This window comes from Dunckerocampus dactyliophorus, chromosome 12, assembly GCF_027744805.1.
Source record: "Dunckerocampus dactyliophorus isolate RoL2022-P2 chromosome 12, RoL_Ddac_1.1, whole genome shotgun sequence".
Lineage (NCBI taxonomy): Eukaryota > Metazoa > Chordata > Actinopteri > Syngnathiformes > Syngnathidae > Dunckerocampus > Dunckerocampus dactyliophorus.
Window position 1 is genome coordinate 5,403,864 of NC_072830.1, and position 18,532 is coordinate 5,422,395.

The following is an 18,532-nucleotide window of genomic DNA, read 5'->3' on the forward strand; positions in this document are numbered from 1 at the left end:
TTTTGTTGTTGTTGTTGTCATACGTAAACTGAATCAACAGCGCCTCTGCTGGTTGCAGCCAAGTACTGCAAGTCATTTTGCTTCAGTTTCTTTGAGACACAATCAATTGTACACAATGGCGTAGATAATTATCACACTATCCCAAATTGTTACCGATTAGTTTGAGTATGAAGAGAAATGATCCTAATAGTTTATTCCTATTTCATTTGTTGTAAATGGTCATGGTGGTGGGGTGGGGTTACAGTTAGCATGAATATACATTTTAGTTAAAAAAGGATCCCATGTTGTCACTTTTGCACAAGGTGCGAGAACATAGAAGTTTTCTGGGGTTTGGAATAAATGTGCATGACGTTATGTTGTCTTGGTTTGGTATTTCGCTTCCAGGTTTTAATGCAAAGGCTGCCTCCAACAGAACTGGGGTGGAACAGCAGCAACAAAAATGTTCAATGTGTTCCAATTTACTGCCTGTTTTTTAAAAGAACAGCGCTGGCGTTGTATTAAACAAGACGCTAACCCTGCAGGGAGACACTGACCACTGTCTGCCTTGAGGCTTCTTTGCCTTGGCAGAGGTCTGCACTCCACTGGGTGTCATTGCAGGGGACATTATTTGTCTTTGCTGACTGGCTCGGAGAAATAAAGCCGTCCCACTTGCTAGCAATTGGACATGCGGGTCCGTTTTGAGCATCCATTTAAGTTGGCGATTATGGTTCATTATCCGATAAAGGGCTACACGGGGACGACGGACTTTACTCGAGCTGAGAATCACGCACACACACACACACACACAAACACACACTACAAACAAAGCAGAGGATGCCATGATGGAAACATAGCGCAGGCGTCGCAACAGTGGAGAAACATGCAAACCTACCCGTCGTTGTAGGCGGCCTGGTGGCGAGCGGACGCCAGTATGTCCATCTCAATGAGGTTGTCCTGTAAAGTCTCTAGGAATGCCTGCTTTGCTATGTTTCTACACACAGGTGGAGAGATGGATATGAAGCCAGTCGTGAGGTGAGCGTGCAGGAGTCACAAAGAAATAACAAGTGTGCGCTCAACAAGACAGACAGCGTGGGACAGAGACACCTCATGGAACTACTACTACTACTACTACTACAGCTACTACTACTACTAGAAAGGTAGGATTACTCCCCTCACTGGCATACCTGGTTTTGTACGAGCCCTGCCCTTCTCTGCAAGCGTCTTGCTCCTCTCTAATAAACATTAGAGTATTCTGGCTCCTTGTAAGGTCGTGGTTGGAAGAGAACAATGCATCACTTTGTAAATAAGAAACTGGAGCATTGTCTTAACACGTATTTCATTGGCTTTAAATGCATCACAGGTGTTCCATGCACTCGGTTATGTTAGATATTGTCTATAATCAAAAGGAAACTTGCTGATTTACACAGATAATCTTGGAAAAAAACAAAACTGATTGAAAGTTATCATAAAGAAACTCTAACAAGAGAAAATGGGGACAAAGGGAACACTTGGGATTATGGAACAATACAGAAACTGGACAAATTTAACATGAGAGACATAGAGTATTGGGGTACAGATGTGTCTAACGGAACATGGAAGACAACAGGGACAAAGGAAAAAAGGTTTTGGGTTATAAGGTATATGGTCAACAAAGGCATCATGGAAGACACAGCGACTTTAGGGACAATGGGTAACGGAACAGACAAAACACTAGGGATAAAGGGAACACTGGGTAATAGGGTACACAGGGAACCAACGGAACATGGAAGACACTAAGGACAAAGGGAACACAGACGACAGGCAACAAAGAATGTGATGGTCAAAGAGACACTAGAAACAAAAGGGCATTGAGTAGGGGGGCACATCAGGTACCAATGAAACAGGGAACACAAAGGATGCAGAATATGTAGACGACAAACCAGCAATGAAAGACACCAACTTTGGGGACATCAAGCGAAGTGGTTGATGGTGGCAGACGAAGGAGTACACAGTACACACAGCGTAGAGGGAACATGGGGAAAAAAGGAAAGGCCAACACATGGATGACACTAGGGACAGAGGAGCAATAGAAGACCCTCGGGACAAAGGAGATAGAGGGTACGGAACATGGAATAAAGGTGAGCGACGAGGTATGGAGGGGACAAACTGAACATCAAAGACACTGGAGACAAATGGAGGGTGCAGATGTAGGACATGTGGGGTGCATAGGGGGCCAACCCAACACAAACAAATGAAAGCATGAAGTACGTACGTGGGGTAATGGGGTGCTGAGGGGTCCAACAGAACATGGAAGACACACAGAACAAAGGGAACACAGTGGACCCAGACAACATGGGGCATACGGGGGACAAAGGGGACAAGTCTTTAGCACTCCTGTTGCTTTGCAGGGACAGCGAGCACAAAAGCAAGCTTATCACTAGCGATGCTTTCATGCTTAATGAAGGTTTGCTTCAGCGGAACAAGAGCAGACACTGAAAGTGTTCTCGTCAGCTGCTGTGTTCCATAAGCAAATACCAGCCACACAATGGCGGAATGGACCATCCACATGCGACGGGCTGCTACAAGAGAAAAGTTCTGCTTTTGATGCCCTTTCAAGTCTTGTGCCGGTGGGGGAATGTTAACTTTTAATGAGCAGTCATACCTGACAGAGGAAAATGGCTGAAAGGAGGCGGCATACGGACCCACGGATAACTGGCAAGAACGGAATGCGAGCGACCCCCGCAGAAGATTTCATCAGGATTCCAAGGTCTCTTCTGCTATCAGCTAGTTAGTTAACGTGTATTCAAAGTTTCCCACCGTGGCTTTTCCATTTCGTTATCGCAACCTGCACACGAGATCTGAGGCAGTCGAGGCGACTCTTAGCAGATTCGCTCTCATCTCCATCTGCTTGCGTTCTGCTGGGAATACCTGAGCGGGATTAACGATGTGTGATCGATCATTACAGTCCACCGACCCATAGAAACTAAGGCTTATTTGGCTGCTTCTGCCGGATTGTTTAAGACATACACGAAAGTCAGTACAACCTTCATATTTCAGCGAGCATTTTTAGAAGCAATACTACAGAACGTTGGATACAATGTACAATGTACTTACAATGTACAGCTTGTACTGTATAGCAGTATAGATTTACTATCCACCGAAAATGATCAATCAACACATAGCCATTATTGAGTATGTTTACATGCAGTCAGATAACCCTATCGTGACCAGAATATTAGCAAAAACCCGGCTGCCATGTAAACATCAATAACCCTTTTGAAAAAATGGAATATGCTCGGGTTTATAAAAACCCAAATATTACCCCGGGTTACTCCTTTTCTAACCCGAAAATTGGATCATGTATACGCCTGTCGGGATATCCTGATCGAAAGGAACATTAATTCGTGTTCTGCACATGTTCTAATCAAAAGGACTCTTGTGTCTTTGGCAGGAAATACTTATATGCAAAATCCCAGACTTTTGGAGCGACGAGGAAACAAGCCACCTCGTTAGAGTGGTGAAAGACAGGAATATTATGTCTTTTATTGGCGGTAGAAAGTACGGCATTAGTGAAATCTATGAGAAGGTGAACGAGAACTTATTGGGGTTTGTACGAACGCACCTTCAAAAGTGTCCGGGGGGCTCTGATGGATGTAGCATGGATATGGATGGCACAGCTGCGCTCCACTTCCTATTTCTTCACATTCTCGCCTTCCAATAATGAAGAAAGTGAGACAGAATAGTGTCGAGCACTGGTGGTGGGTCAGTACCAGCACCAAAGCGCAGCAAAGGCGCTATCCGCCGTGCCGGTGTTGTTGTTGTGTTTGGATGCAGGAAGAAGAAGTGGAAATGACGCGCATTGCATCATGACGATTTCTGTGCGTCGAGACATTGTCTGTGCGGGGTTTTTTTTCACGTCGTGCATGTAAACGGGTTATTCCGAATGTTTCAGAAACCGGAATATTGACTGCATGTAAACATAGTGATTGTCTAAATACCAAGTGTGATGGTTAGGGGCTGCATGAGTCCTGCCGGCACTGGGCAGGACTCATGCTGTCGTTCGTGCTGGGCTGTCGTTCGTTGAGGGGAATTATTTTGTAAGCATCTGGAAACACAATTGTGTCTCGCCTACAGTCAGGCATGGTGCTGGTTGTGTCATGGTCCAGGGCTACATGAGTGCTGCAGACACTGGAGGAGATACGGTTCATTGAGGGGAAATGTCAATTCCAAAACAAGCGAGTAGCAAGATCATAGTGTCCTGTCTACAGTTAAGCATTGTAGTGGTAGTTTCACAATCTGGGGTTGCACGAGTACTACAGGCACTGGGGGAGCTGCGGTTCATTGTGGGGAAATGTGAATTCCAACTGAAGTGGGCTGCAAGATTATTGTGTCTTGTTTACATTTAAGCATGGTGGTGGTAGTTTCACGATCGGAAGCTGCATGAGTGCTACAGGCACTGGGGGAGCTGTGATTCATTGAGGGGAGTTATTGTGTAAATATCTGTCAACACAAATGAGTAGCAAGATAATTGTGTCAAGCCTACGGTCAAGCTTGGTGCTGGCAGAGTCATGGTCTGTAGCTACATGAGTGCTGCCGGTGCTGCGGTTCATTGAGGGGAAATGTGACTTCCAACACAAGTAAATTGCAATATAACTGTGTCTTGTATATAGTTAATAATAGTGGTGGTAGTGTCACGGTCCGGGCCCACATGAGTGCCGCCGGTGCTGGGGTAGCTACGGTTCATTGTGAGGAATCGTGAATTCCAACAAAAGTGAGTTGCAAGATAATTTTGCCTGTATAATATAATGAAATGCTTAATGGGGTGTATTCACACTTGTGAAATACTGTCAAGGTAGAGTATGATTTACAGGAGTACCACAGGAATACATATTCTAGCGGTGTCAGTCAAGGCGAGGTTGTTATTCTTGCTGTTCTTAAGATTCGGTTCCAAGGCGTAATAAGACACATTACCACCAATGACACTCCACAGCAGCACTTCACACGAGGGTCTCCCGTTGCCGAGCGGGCACCGCAACGCAACGCTGATTAACACGAACAACGTTTTTAGCATCCGGTGTGATGACAAAGATTCTTGTCTGGGTTGCCGTGGCAACATGAAAGCAAGGCCCAAAAGCAGCATTTTTCTCTTGTTCCTTGCAAACGTCAGCCTTGGCCTCCTGGCAGGAATGTTCCATTTCATGGCTCCTTGTTAGAGACGCCATTAAAACACGTCAGCCTGCCGCCACACGCGTACCTGGTTTCCAGCGGGATGTTGCTGTTGAGCAGCCAGTTGTCCTGGGCACCGCCCACCGGGTCCTGGGCACCGCCCGCCGGACCCTCGGGTGGGGCCGAGCTGTCCGTGGGTGCGGGGCTGGGGTTGCTCCGTGGCGTGTAGTTGCCTCGGTTCAGGGAGTTAATGGAGGCCGCATGGTGCTGATGATTGGGTGAGTGCGAGTGGGACAGTGGCAGAGGGGGTGTCCGCAGCCGAGGGTGGTTCTGAAAGACGCCGTCTAAAAGAGAAAAGACATTCAAATGATTTTTAAAGGCAATTTAGTGAAGCTTTTCATTAGGGTCATGGATGAGCAGGAGCCTATCCCAGCTGCCTTTGGTGAGAGGCGGGGTTCACCCTGGAATGGGCAGCACCCAAACACAGGGCACATATACCGTAATCCCTCACTGCTTTGTACTTTATTCTATCACAGTTTTTCCACAATATATTAATTCACAAATCATGCTGTTTCATGGCCTGTTATTTGTAAAAAAAAATAATAATAAATGCATAATGAAGCAAATAAATTTTTTGGGGCTAAATGAAACATTTGCAAGCGTAAATATTGCTAAATTAAGTAAAACACAAAATTAAGGCATTCAGAAGATGCATTCACAGATGATGTGATGATATGTAGTATTGTAACTGGTCACTAGGTGTCAGTAATGTTATTGTAATGTTGGATGAGACACACAAGCACCAGAGTTGATGGGTGGGACAACAGGCTTTTACTGCAGGTTGGAATGATCTCACAACAGGCACAATAATCTCTAACACGGGCTACTGTTGTGGCTGTAAACCACATCAAGTTAAAACTCAACCCTGAAACCACGACAGCACTTCTTGTCCACTCCCACTCTGCTCCCCTAGCACCGGAACACATTTACAGCAACACGCATGCGAATGAGTCTTAGTTATGTCTTATATGTCATATTTTGTCTTGTTATGGGTACTATCATGGGTAATAGAAATGTAAAGGTGACTACAGGGGTGTTATTTCATGTCTAGAGGGCTCTAAGGTTAAAAATATATATTTACAAGGTCGTAAACAGGTTTTCTATGTCTAATAAACCTTATTTTTTCTTACTATGTCTACTATATTGGGTAATTGGAGTGTAAAGGTGACTATAGGGGTGTTGTTTCATGTCTAGAGGGCTCTAATGATGTTACAGAATCTGTCTAGAAGGTCGTAAACAAGTTTTCTATGTCTAATATATCTTATTTTCTCTTATTATGTCTACTATATTGGGTAATAGGAGTGTAAAGATGACTATAGGGGTGTTTTTTCATGTCTAGAGGGCTCTAATAATGTTAAAAAGCATATTTAGATGGTTGTTAACAGGTTTTCTATGCTTTAACTTTCTATTTCTTTCCATTTCTATTGTCAAATTTGCTTTAGCCTTAGCTGACTGACACCGGATATGACAACAAGTTAACGTCCAAGCTACTTTTCGCACCAATTCCCATGATTTAGTGCTGCGAAACAATGGCATGTGTGAGGTTAGGGTAAGAGAGCAATAGGATAAAAACAACAAGCAGTAAAAGAGTATTTAGTCATCTGGCGTCTTCATTCTTTCAATCCTTTTGACGCATGCACACTTACATACGCAAACAAACAAAGCTAACGATAAAAGCGGCGAGCTATAAACTAGCCAATGACAGTCTTATTTCCATTTATTCCAACGTGCATCTTTCATTGGCCATCTGCAAAAAGTGCACAAAGCGCTGATTTACCCTCCCACTCGCTTTCAACCGGCTTCACTGCCACATATTTTATGGTCGGTAGCCCAGGCGGAGAGCGTTTCGCAGGGAGCGCTACTGTATATCACACTCGCGTCACGCCGACAGATGGTTGCACAGCTCGACGCACGGCGCTTCCCCGGTAATTAGCTCCGGTGTCGAGGTGGGGACTGGGTGGGGGGGTGATGGAACGGACCAGTGTGAGTTCGGGATGACCTCCACTGCTGCTCGCCAGTCTACCTGAGCCCAAACCCACGCTAATAAGATTATGCTCATTATACACGTAAGCATGGATAAACAAATGCTACTTTCCTGACAACAAAGCAAATGCGGGGCAAACACTATTTACTTCTTCAAAGTCACTCGCTCTGATCAGAAGTTGCATGTATTTACTTTGTATGACCTCGCACGCAACACGAGTGCCACTGTTACGTTACGTTACGTTACGTTACGTTACGTTACGTTACGTTACGTTACGTTACGTTACGTTACGTTACGTTACGTTACGTTACGTTACGTTCTACAGGCTCTAGAATCAACTTTTCACATGGCTGGTCAACATATCGCTGACATCAGGGCTGCCCAAAGCCAGGGCCACATCGTGAAAAATCATATATAAAACTGCTCAAAAAAATTTGAGGAACACTTGGAAAACACATCAGATCTAAACTGGGGGAAAAATGATCTTGAATATCTTTCCTGATAATAAGTGGGTGATGTATTAGTAACAAAATGATGCCACATCATTTGATAGAAATGAAAATGATCACCCTATAGAGGGGGAAAATCAAAGACACCCCAAAAATGAAAGTGAAAAAATGATGCAGCAGACTGGTCCATTTAGCTAAAATGTCATTGTAGCAACTCAAAATGATTCTCAGTAGTTTGTGTGGCCCCCACGTGCTTGTACGCATGCCTGACAGCGTCGGGGCATGCTCCTAATGAGACTACGGATGGTGTCCTGGGGGATCTCCTCCCAGATCTGGACCAGGGCATCACTGCGGTGCCTGGACGCATGGAGGAGATTCCAGGAGACAGGTAGTTACTCCAGGAGAGCTGGACAGGGCCATAGAAGGTCCTTCAACCCTCAGCAGGATCGGTATCTGCTCCTTTGTGCAAGGAGGAACAGGATGAGCACTGCCAGAGCCCTACAAAATGACCTCCAGCAGGCCACTGGTGTGAATGTTTCTGACCAAACAATCAGAAACAGGCTCCATGAGGGTGGCCTGAGGGCCCGACGTCCTGTAGTGGGCCCTGTGCTCACTGCCCAGCACCGTAGAGCCCGATTGGCATTTGCCATAGACCACCAGAATTGGCAACTACACCACTGGTGCCCTGTGCTCTTCACTGATGAGAGCAAGTTTAACCTGAGCACATGTGACAGACGTGAAAGGGTCTGGAGATGCCGTGGAGAACGTTATGCTGCCTGCAACATCATTCAGCATGACCGGTTTGGTGGTGAGTCAGTGATGGTCTGGGGAGGCATATCCCTGGAAGGACGCACAGACCTCTACAGGTTAGATAACGGCACCCTGACTGCTATTAGGTATCGGGATGAAATCCTTGGACCCATTGTCAGAACCTACGCTGGTGCAGTGGGACCTGGGTTCCTCCTGGTCCACGACAGTGCCCGACCTCATGTGGCTAGTGTATGCAGGTAGTTCCTGGAGGATGAAGGTATTGATACCATTGACTGGCCCCCACGTTCACCTGACCTAAACCCAATAGAACACCTCTGGGACGTTATGTTTAGGTCCATCCGCCAGGTTGCTCCTCAGACTGTCCAGGAGCTCATGGATGCCCTGGTCCAGATCTGGGAGGAGATCCCCCAGCGCACTATCTGTAGTCTCATTAGGAGCATGCCCCGACGTTGTCAGGCATGCGTACAATCACGTGGGGGCCACACAAACTACTGAGAATCATTTTGAGTTGCTACAATGACATTTTAGCTAAATGGACCAGTCTGCTGCATCATTTTTTCACTTTCATTTTTGGGGTGTCTTTGATTTCCCCCCTCTATAGGGTGATCATTTTCATTTCTATCAAATGATGTGGCATCATTTTGTTACTAATACATCACCCACTTATTATCAGGAAAGATATTCAACATCATTTTCCCCCCCGTTTAGATCTGATGTGTTTTTGAAGTGTTCCTCTAATTTTTTTGAGCAGTGTATTTATCTGAACTATATTTCAATGCACCTTAGCTTTGTCATATAGGTGAAAAAGCATATCATTAATATCAACTTCACACTTAAATTTCCGAAATATTTCAGCTTTCTTCTTGAATAATCTTTCTACATTTTATTTTTCGTATGCTGGTATGCTGACTTTAATTCTAATAATATTTTCACTTCATTCATTTAACTTTTTCCCCAACCTAATTTTCCAAAAATTACAACTTTATATTATTTTGCTTATTTTGCATATTATGACTTTTTTATATTTCAACTTTATGCTACTAAAATGATTATATTAGTTATATGAGTTTAATTCTCGTAAAATTGTGACTTTTTTATGGTTAGAATACCATTTTTATCTCTTAATATTTTGACTTTCTTCTCCTAAAATTACAGCTGTTTTCCCATTTCTGCCATTTTTTCGTAATTATGACTTCCCATAATATTTTGATATTATTCTTATAACATTATAAGATTGCTTAATACAAACTTTCCAAAAATGACAAATTTGTTTATTTTATGACATATTTTTTGTGTTATATTGCTTATATTTGCTATATTCCTCATAATATCGCCATGTTTTTCATAAATCTTTTTCTTGGTTGATTACATCTTTCTTCTCTTCATATTTTGACTTTATTCTTGTTAAACAACTGTCTTCTTTGATTTGTAAAGTACTACTTAAATTTTCTTCTTGTAAGTTTTATTTGTTTAGCTATTTTTAAATAATTGTATTTATTTTTTATAGTTATTTGTTTATCAAATTTATATAATTAGTATTATTATAGAATGTATATTATTACATAATATACATAAAACGTATATAAATATATCTTATAAAATTATTGTAATTTTTTAACATAATTTTATAGCTAGTTTTTCAAGCAAAAATCACACTTTTGCTTGACGGTAAAAGATGAAGTTAACGTTAAAATGAAGGTAAAATAGAAGTAAAATAGAGTGACTGTCATAATAAAAGTAAAGTAGAGGTAAAAGACAAAATTATATTACGTGAATAAAGTCACATATTATAGGAATAAAGTCATAATATTAGGGCAAGAAAATTGACAAAAATTATTTAAGAAGAAAACGGGAAATATTTGGAAAACATAAAAAAATTGCAAAAAATGAATAGACATTTTCACCAACATGATAAAGTTGAAATGCAGTTTTTTGTTGAAATATTTATAACTTCTTAGCATAATTCATTATTCAGTATGTGTACAAAGTTTGGTATTATTTGAAATCGTATTTTCTTGTTGATATTTTTTACGCGCTCCTTTCTTTTCACACAGGAAGTGAACCAAATGCAAATGATCAAAGTGGAATATTGTCAGCGTCAGCATGTAAAAGTTATGGTGTGAATGAATTATGCGTAATAGACAAGGAGAAGGGGTAGGATGAAATAAGATCAGCTTCTGACTGCTCCTTTTCACACACGCTGTGTCAGAATCAGAATCAGAATCAGAATCAGAATCACCCTGTATGGTGTAAATGTAACCACTTGATGCTCATTCATGTTGAACAAATACACCGCATCATAGCAAAATGAACCCATCGGAGCTCAAATACACACGTTCCCGTGTCAAGAAAAAGTAAAGAAGGTAAAAGACAAATGGCAGCGTCACAGATGCGTTGCATTCAGCATCCAAAGGGCAGCTGAAATAAATGAAGGCTTGTCTATTGAGGTGAAAAGAAAAGGAGATTCATTAGTTATCAGAAAGAAAAGACCACAGCGACTCTGCCACAAAAGACCAAACTTTCACACTAACTTTCTCTCTGGGATAGAAAAGCCAAAATAATACTGCAAACTATTCACAGCCAACAATGCAAACTCTTCATTTGTCTTCAGACGCATCCCTCCGCACCTCCTCACGCTTCTCTCACACATCCTTCAACATCATACACTTCCTTAGTACCACTACTACTACCACCATTCTACATAATACACTTCTTTAGTAGTACTACTACTACCACTACCACCGTTCTACACAACACACCTCTTTAGTAGGGTACCCCTACTGCTACCATCATCATCATTCAACATAATACAATTTTTTAGTAGCACTACTACTACCACTATTACTACTACGACTACTACTATCACCATCATTCAACATAATGCACTTCTTTAGCATGGTATCACTTAGAGCCCGACCGATATGGGATTTTTGGGGTCGATACCGATAATGGGGGCTGAAAAAAAGCCGATATCCAATATATCGGCCGATAACCGATATATCGGCCAATATATGAAAAAAAAGAGCATTGGTACATGCAGGATATATACTGTACGTGAACGTAAATTCTTATAATACCCAAAATACAATTCAACACAAAGAAGCAGAAGACTGCCAAATGAAAATAAGGACTGTCAACATAAGGACATGCCTCTTTGTGATTTACTTTGACTTTTGCCACAAATTTGTAGCGTTCTTTGCTTTGCTGGTGCTGGAGCCCTGGCTAACTTGCACACCGCAGATGTTGTAACGTCTCCACACTTTACGCTTCCCTTCTGCCTGTCAAATGTAAATATATACAGTACATCAGTGCATCTTGCTCATTAGCCTACAAGTTCATACCATAGTTGAGCATTTTAAAATAAAAGTGGCTGCACTGGGATGAAAGTGATAACACATAGGCTAATGTCAGGTGTTTTTCAGCTAACACTTGAAGTTTATAAAAGGTTAGTGCATAGAAAATGGATGGATGGATGGATGGATGGATGATGGATGGATGGATGATGGATGGATGGATGGATGGATGGATGATGGATGGATGGATGATGGATGGATGGATATTCACAAAAACATCTTACCAATATCAGTTAGTCATATTTACTGGCTATTGAAAAGTTCCATCTGCAGCCACTGAATATTTGCAAACAAATGTAGAAGCAAACATTAAAAAGTGGAAAAAAAAAGTTGATTACAAACAAAATAAGAAATAATCAAACCGTGCATCACGTTACTGGACTTAATACGAGGGACTAAAAATGTTATGTCACAATGTAGCTGCTTTCAAAACATGCAGTATATCAAATGGCAACTAAGTACATTACTTGGAACTAAATGTTTTGGATGAAGACATGAACTTGTGAATTTATGAGCCCCTGGAAATCCTGCACGGAAGTATGAAGTGGGACGCTGTGCACAGTATTTCTGCATTTCACTTTAAAACGGCGTACAGTCTCAGATAATGGTGGGCATGTGAATTAACAGCAACTTATACGATGTTAAAGCGCTGTAATAAGCGCTTGCGTGAAAACAAGAATGTTCTGATTGACGGGTCCTGGGGGTTGGAGAGTGACTAGATCTCAGTGCAGCAACAACAAAAAAAAAAGTTATATATCAGCTACATTTTCACCAATACTGATTCATCAGTGATATATCGTAATCGGCCGGATGTATCAGCAGGGCTCTAGTATCAGTACTACTACTACTACTACCACTACTATCACCATTCAACATAACACACGTCATTTGCAGGGTACCACTACTACTACTACTACTACTACTACTACTACTACTACTAGGGGTGATACGAGACACCCAACTCACACGACGAGACGATGCATGAGATTGTGTCCATGAGAATGAGTCAAGATGAGATTTTAACATTCATTTGAATGAAAGTACAATGAAAAAATCTGACTAGACAAACACACTTTTTTCTTTAACCGTGTCTGAAAACAATGCATGTGCATTTTGATGTCTTTATTGTTCCACAAATTAGGGCTAAACAATGCTGTCAACATTTTTTGGGAACAAAGAAACCACTAATGTTATGATAATATAGAATGACAAATAACCTTATACACCACATGATAACGCAATATTTCCTTTAATATTTTCCTTTAATGTGTAAAGTTTGTTTGTGACGTGTATTTTCTCACAGACAATTCATACTGTCTTTCATACGTTTGCAGCATTTCTTGAAATGCTGGCTTTTCATTTGTATTAAAGAGCAGCATTTCTTTTGCCGTGACGCACACAAGTTTGCGCTGTTCCGTTTGTATTTACTTTGCTGACCAAACGTCTCAGTGAGTGTTGACTGTCAGGACGAAGGCTCCGCATCTCCATGTGTAGTTTCTTCCTGGACGGGAAAATTGGATCAGGTGGATATTTTGAAGGTGGGCAAGTTTGCGTTGTTGCCTTTTATGTTGCTACCACTCCCAAATAAATTGGGCATACTGACTCGTTCGTGTTGGTGGGCTCACCTTGCTCATTATTAATATTTCCACACGGGAAGCATCTTTTAGCCTTCTAACTTCTGTTACGTTACCTTGCATGGCTCCTCACAAAGCCCCAATCTTTTGCTGTGTGTGTGTATGCCAGCAGCCCTGCCTCCCCCCACATGTACACGTATGACTAACAAGGGATCTCACTCTGTCTGCCGTTGTTCTATGGAACACCTTTGCTCTATGAAGCGTTTTTTTGTTGCACAGAGTGAACCCTCTTCCTAACTGGAGGCGAGAGAGGATAAAAACAGACACACATGCCAATATATGGAGGCCGGCAAAATTACGGCAAGTTCATTTTCATTTATCGTGTGATTAATTTATTTTTTTATTATGACGAGACAGCTTTTTTCTGAATGAAAAATCGTATTCATATTTTGATCTTGTGAGAACTTGTGACTCCCCAAAACACTACTATTACTACCACTAATACTACTATTACTACTACCACTATTACCACCACTACTACTACCTCCACTAACACTACTACTACCACCACTAGTACTACTACCACCACCACTAATACTACTACTACTACTACTACCACCACTACTACTGCTACTATTCATATGTGAAATGTAGATTTTGGGCATCAGTACGATGGATGATGAATTTGTCCTCCTCCATTCTTGTGTTGTCTCAGCGCGGCCGGCGTGCTTAATGCTTTTAGCATCGCTACATGTCTGCTGTTTTTCTTTTGCTGACACAAATTGAGACACATCACGTCCGACCACTGCCGACCATCTGCGACCCCCCACGCCTCCCTAACCAAATCTCCGAGCCCCCTGATGGATGCGAGGCAGACGGACGTACAGAACCCGCAGAAGTGCTTGTCTTGTTCCTGCTAAGGCGGCAGCCCGCCGTGACAGGAAATCCATTGCATCTCAGGAGAGCGGCGGGGAGTGTGGTCCTAATGGGTCAGGACGCCCCCAACAACAACACAGCGAGCAAAAGGATGTTTTAGATAAAATACCACTGGAATTTACACACCAGATGTCACGGAAGACGCTTGTTTTGTGCAACAGATGCACAACAAAAAACATTCCTAAACGGTATGCTAGGCTAAGTCTCTATTAGCGCCACTAGATTATCATTAGCATCACCCCCCCAGGTTAGAGTGACCATATTTTCATTACGGAAAACCGGGACACGCTACCCGGCAATGATACTTAAATCATACTGCAAGAACTCCAAAAGGCTTTATCATTTTAAGACATTGACATTACGTCTCCTCTTTATGGATGGAATATGGATAGATGGATACTTCATTCATCTCCAAGAGAAATTCACATTCACAACAACATATTGTTACGTTACAAAATACTATCATAGGAAGACATGTAGATCTGCTAACAAGTTATATTAATTTCATATCAGCGTTATCATATACTGTAGGTGAAAAATACTATTTGCAACTTCACTCTTTGCTCTTTTTCTTCCCAATTTCTTTTTTTTCCTCGTAATTTTTCTTTTTACTTTATTTCCAGACTATGCTGACTTTATTCTCCGAACACTATAACTTTTTCTGCAACCTAATTTTCCAAAAATTACAACTTTATTCATTGTTTTGTTGTCGCTCATAAAGTTATGGCTTTAAAACAAGAATGTCTTTTTCCTTCCATATTTCAACTATAATTCTCCTCATAATATTACAACATTATTCTTATAAAATGACAACGTTTTCTGGTGAAATGATATATATTATAATAATATATATTATAACTTTTACCCCAACCTAATTTTCCAAAAATTACATTTTTTTTTGTTTTGTTTGTTTCTCATAATCTTACAACTTTAAAAAAACATATTTAAAAAAAAAATATTTCAACCCCCTAAATATTTTCTGCTCTTAAAGCGACATCATTTTTCTCATAATATTACGAGTTTATAATATTATTAGTTTACAAAATTGTGAGTTTTTTCTCATTAGAACACATCTTTTTTCTTTTAATACTTTGACTTTATTCTCGTAAAATTACACCGTTTTTTTTCCCATTTCTGCTGGGGTTCTTTCTACTTATCTTCCAACTACTTCAACTTTCTTCTTGTAAACTTTCTTCTCGTAATTATGACTTTATTCCCATAATATTTTATACTTTCTTCTGTCATACTATAACTTTTTCCCCAACCTGATTTTGCAAAAATGACTTCATTTTGTTTTCTTTGTTTCTCATAATATTACAACTTTTTATACATAACATATTTTTTCTTTAATATTTCAAATCTATGCCACTGAAATTATGTTTTTTTTCCCTCCTTTATTCTCGCACAAGTCAAGTGCTTGTTAGGGTCAAGTTTTGGAATATAACCAACATTTTTGGTAGAAGAACGATCTGACTCTGCAAGCATCAGAGGATTGACTCTGTGCAAGTTTGGCTTTTTCTTTGGCTTTTTAGAACGTTTTGGCAACACTAATTGAAAAAGTCACCCACACGGCAGCCTCTCGGGGATTACGTCACATGGCGCAGAGTGAAATGAACATTTATTATTGTTGAAGGCTATGATTGCCTTTCCGGAAATGTCTTTCTTCTGGCGTCTGATTGGCCACGTGTTGCACGTTGTCTTCATGCAGTTTTTGTGGATTATCATTAAACAGTGAGGGTCTGACCTCTTTAAAACCACATTTGCCTCTTCCTCACATGCTTGGGGAGAAGGGGGGGTGCCGTGGGGGGAGAGGATGATGAAGCAGTTCTGATGAGAGCTTATTTAAATTCTCCTGACCCCCCAGTCCCCCCAGGCCGTATGTGCACAGCTCAGCATTCCGGTCAGGTGTGAGCTGCTGGATGGCGACGGGTCCCTGCCTTTATTTTTGGCAGCCCCCCCCCCCGCTGCCAGGCATTAAAGATGCTAATACCGGGAGGTCCTGTGTCTCAGATGTGTGGGCTCAGCGTGGCGTTGGGCTCCCGCTGGCGGCCTCCCCGGGAGGAAAGCCGATGGCCACCGTGAAACGCAGGCGGCACAAAAGGGAGAGAGAAGGCCTCTTCGGGCTTTACAGAGCCAAAGAATACCAGAAAGAAGGAAAAAAAAACACACTGCATCCTTTCAGGCTGAATAACGACGTGCTGCTGGGAGCATTTAGTTGTTTCAATCCTGCATGATGACCCCAGGCCGCTGTCATGTGATAAAAAGCCACCTGCTCCACACTGCAACACACTGCTAGCTTGTTTACCAAAAAGGATGCAACAGTGCCCTCCTCACACTTTTTCATCACCTCAGTAGAAAAACACCTGAGAGACCACCGCCCTTCTAACAAAAAACACACTTCTTAAAGCAAATAGTCTCAACCGGGGACACACATTTCCAATGCTCATTAAGTTGCAACCCACTTTCATTCAAGTCAGTTTTAATTGTTTTGTACCTTTTTATTTGAATCATTTTTAACTGTCATTTTTTACACTTTTATTGAACTTATTATCATTTTTATATGTATTCATTATTTCATTTATTTTATGTTTTTTTTTACACTTTTGTATAAGCCATTTTTATTTTTGTTATTTTGTATTCATTACTCCATTTATTTATTTTATTTATATTTTTATACTTTTCTTTAAGTCATTTAAATTGTTTTTATTTGTATTATTTTGTACATTTTTATTTGTATATTTTTTTAAATTACACTTTAACTCAAGTCATTTTCATTATTTTTTTATTTATTGCTCTTTTATGTAAGTCATTGTTATTTATTTATTATAAATTTTTTACACTTTTATTTAAATCTTTTTTAAAACTTTTTTATACTTTTATTCAAGTCATTTTTATTATTTTTGCTTTTTTACACTTTAATTGAAGTAATTTTTATTTTTATATTTATTAATTAATTCCTTTATTTATTATATTTTATTAATATGTTTATACTTTTATTTAAGTCAAACCAATCAAATAAATAAATAAATAAATACATAAATATATATATTATATATATATATATATATATATCTTTGGAAACATTAATGAATTAAAGGTGAAACATATTTTTTTAACACTATTAGAGCGCTGTAGACATGAAATAACACCCCTATAGTCAACTTTACACTCCTGTTATTCATTGTTTACAACACATTGCGCAACTCTTATGCTGCAGGCACTCGAGATGGCCGCTAGCTAGCAAGCAAGGGCAGGCAGGGTGTGACGTATATCGCGTAGTAGAAATCGTGTTGTCTGACGTTTACGCTCTGTAATTTGCCCTGTAAAATTAATAACGGCTTGACTACATTAAGGCCGAAAACTGAGATTTACATAATGCACTCGAATGCCTCATGTGAACAGCCACGGCAGGTGAGTAGTAGAGTTTAGAAGAAAGGTGACAGCATGAAATTGTCCATTGTTGTGTCGTGTGTTAGACGCGTTCTGCACATGCGTATAACCGATCGCGTTTCCTGTACGGATCGTGGCGTGACACAAGCTAGCGAGCTAGCCAGTTAGCCTCTCAAAATGATTTCTTCTAAACTTGAGAAGCCCAAAATATACCACTTCCACACAAAATGGGAGGAGAAGCTTCTCTCACTCTATCATGTGGGACATGCCATGGCTGACTTCATGACTTCATGCAGTGTTAAGGTAATGTCATGTAAGCTAATGTCGCAATGCTTTGTGTCATTACTGCCACCTAGAGACCACAATACTACATATCACTTGTATTGACATATGTTCTAATAATAGACCATAGTCTACCACTAAACAGCCATCATTTATTCATTCATTCATTTCTGAAAAACCTTATATTGCAAAAGACAACTCAACGTCACGTGTTGTTTTGTCATGAAGTCTTTGCTGCAGCCAAGTAAGACAATTCCTAAAAAAGCCAAACACAAGAAAAGACACGTCACCTTCCATTAGCGGATAAAAGAATTGGAGATAAATCAGTTTAGCGTTTGATTGCGTAACGGTGCAGATGTAAATGCTGTTCATGAGGTGTTTGTGCTGCAATGCAGCAACATTGCCCACTTAATGAGTTGCTTGCAAAGAAAGAAAAACAATGGGAGGTTCCCTCTTTGATCCCTTTGTGACTGGAATCAAGCCCTTCCTCCCGTCAACTACTGTTTGCACTCGTGGAGAGAAGCACGTTTAGCAGAGCGCGCTAGCAGGCTGAGGTGTTGTTAAGTGGAACTAAAGGTAGAAATGAAGAAGTTCTCCCCACTCCGTCCT

At 40.8% G+C, this 18,532-nt stretch overlaps 1 protein-coding gene across 13 annotated transcripts in view; it reads right to left on the minus strand.

Annotated features, from left to right (window-relative positions):
• tenm4 (teneurin transmembrane protein 4) overlaps positions 1–18,532 on the minus strand; it is a 251,591-nt gene that overhangs the window by 137,226 nt on the left and 95,833 nt on the right. For 5 of the 13 annotated variants that reach the window (XM_054794139.1, XM_054794138.1, XM_054794137.1 and 2 more), the window contains 3 exons: positions 5,213–5,468; positions 1,164–1,238; positions 872–970 (listed from right to left, as the gene is read on the minus strand). In XM_054794139.1, the coding sequence (XP_054650114.1) occupies positions 872–970; positions 1,164–1,238; positions 5,213–5,468 (430 nt within the window). The remainder of the gene's footprint in view (positions 1–871; positions 971–1,163; positions 1,239–5,212; positions 5,469–18,532) is intronic. The other 8 variants (XM_054794148.1, XM_054794149.1, XM_054794147.1 and 5 more) reach the window with 3 other exon arrangements.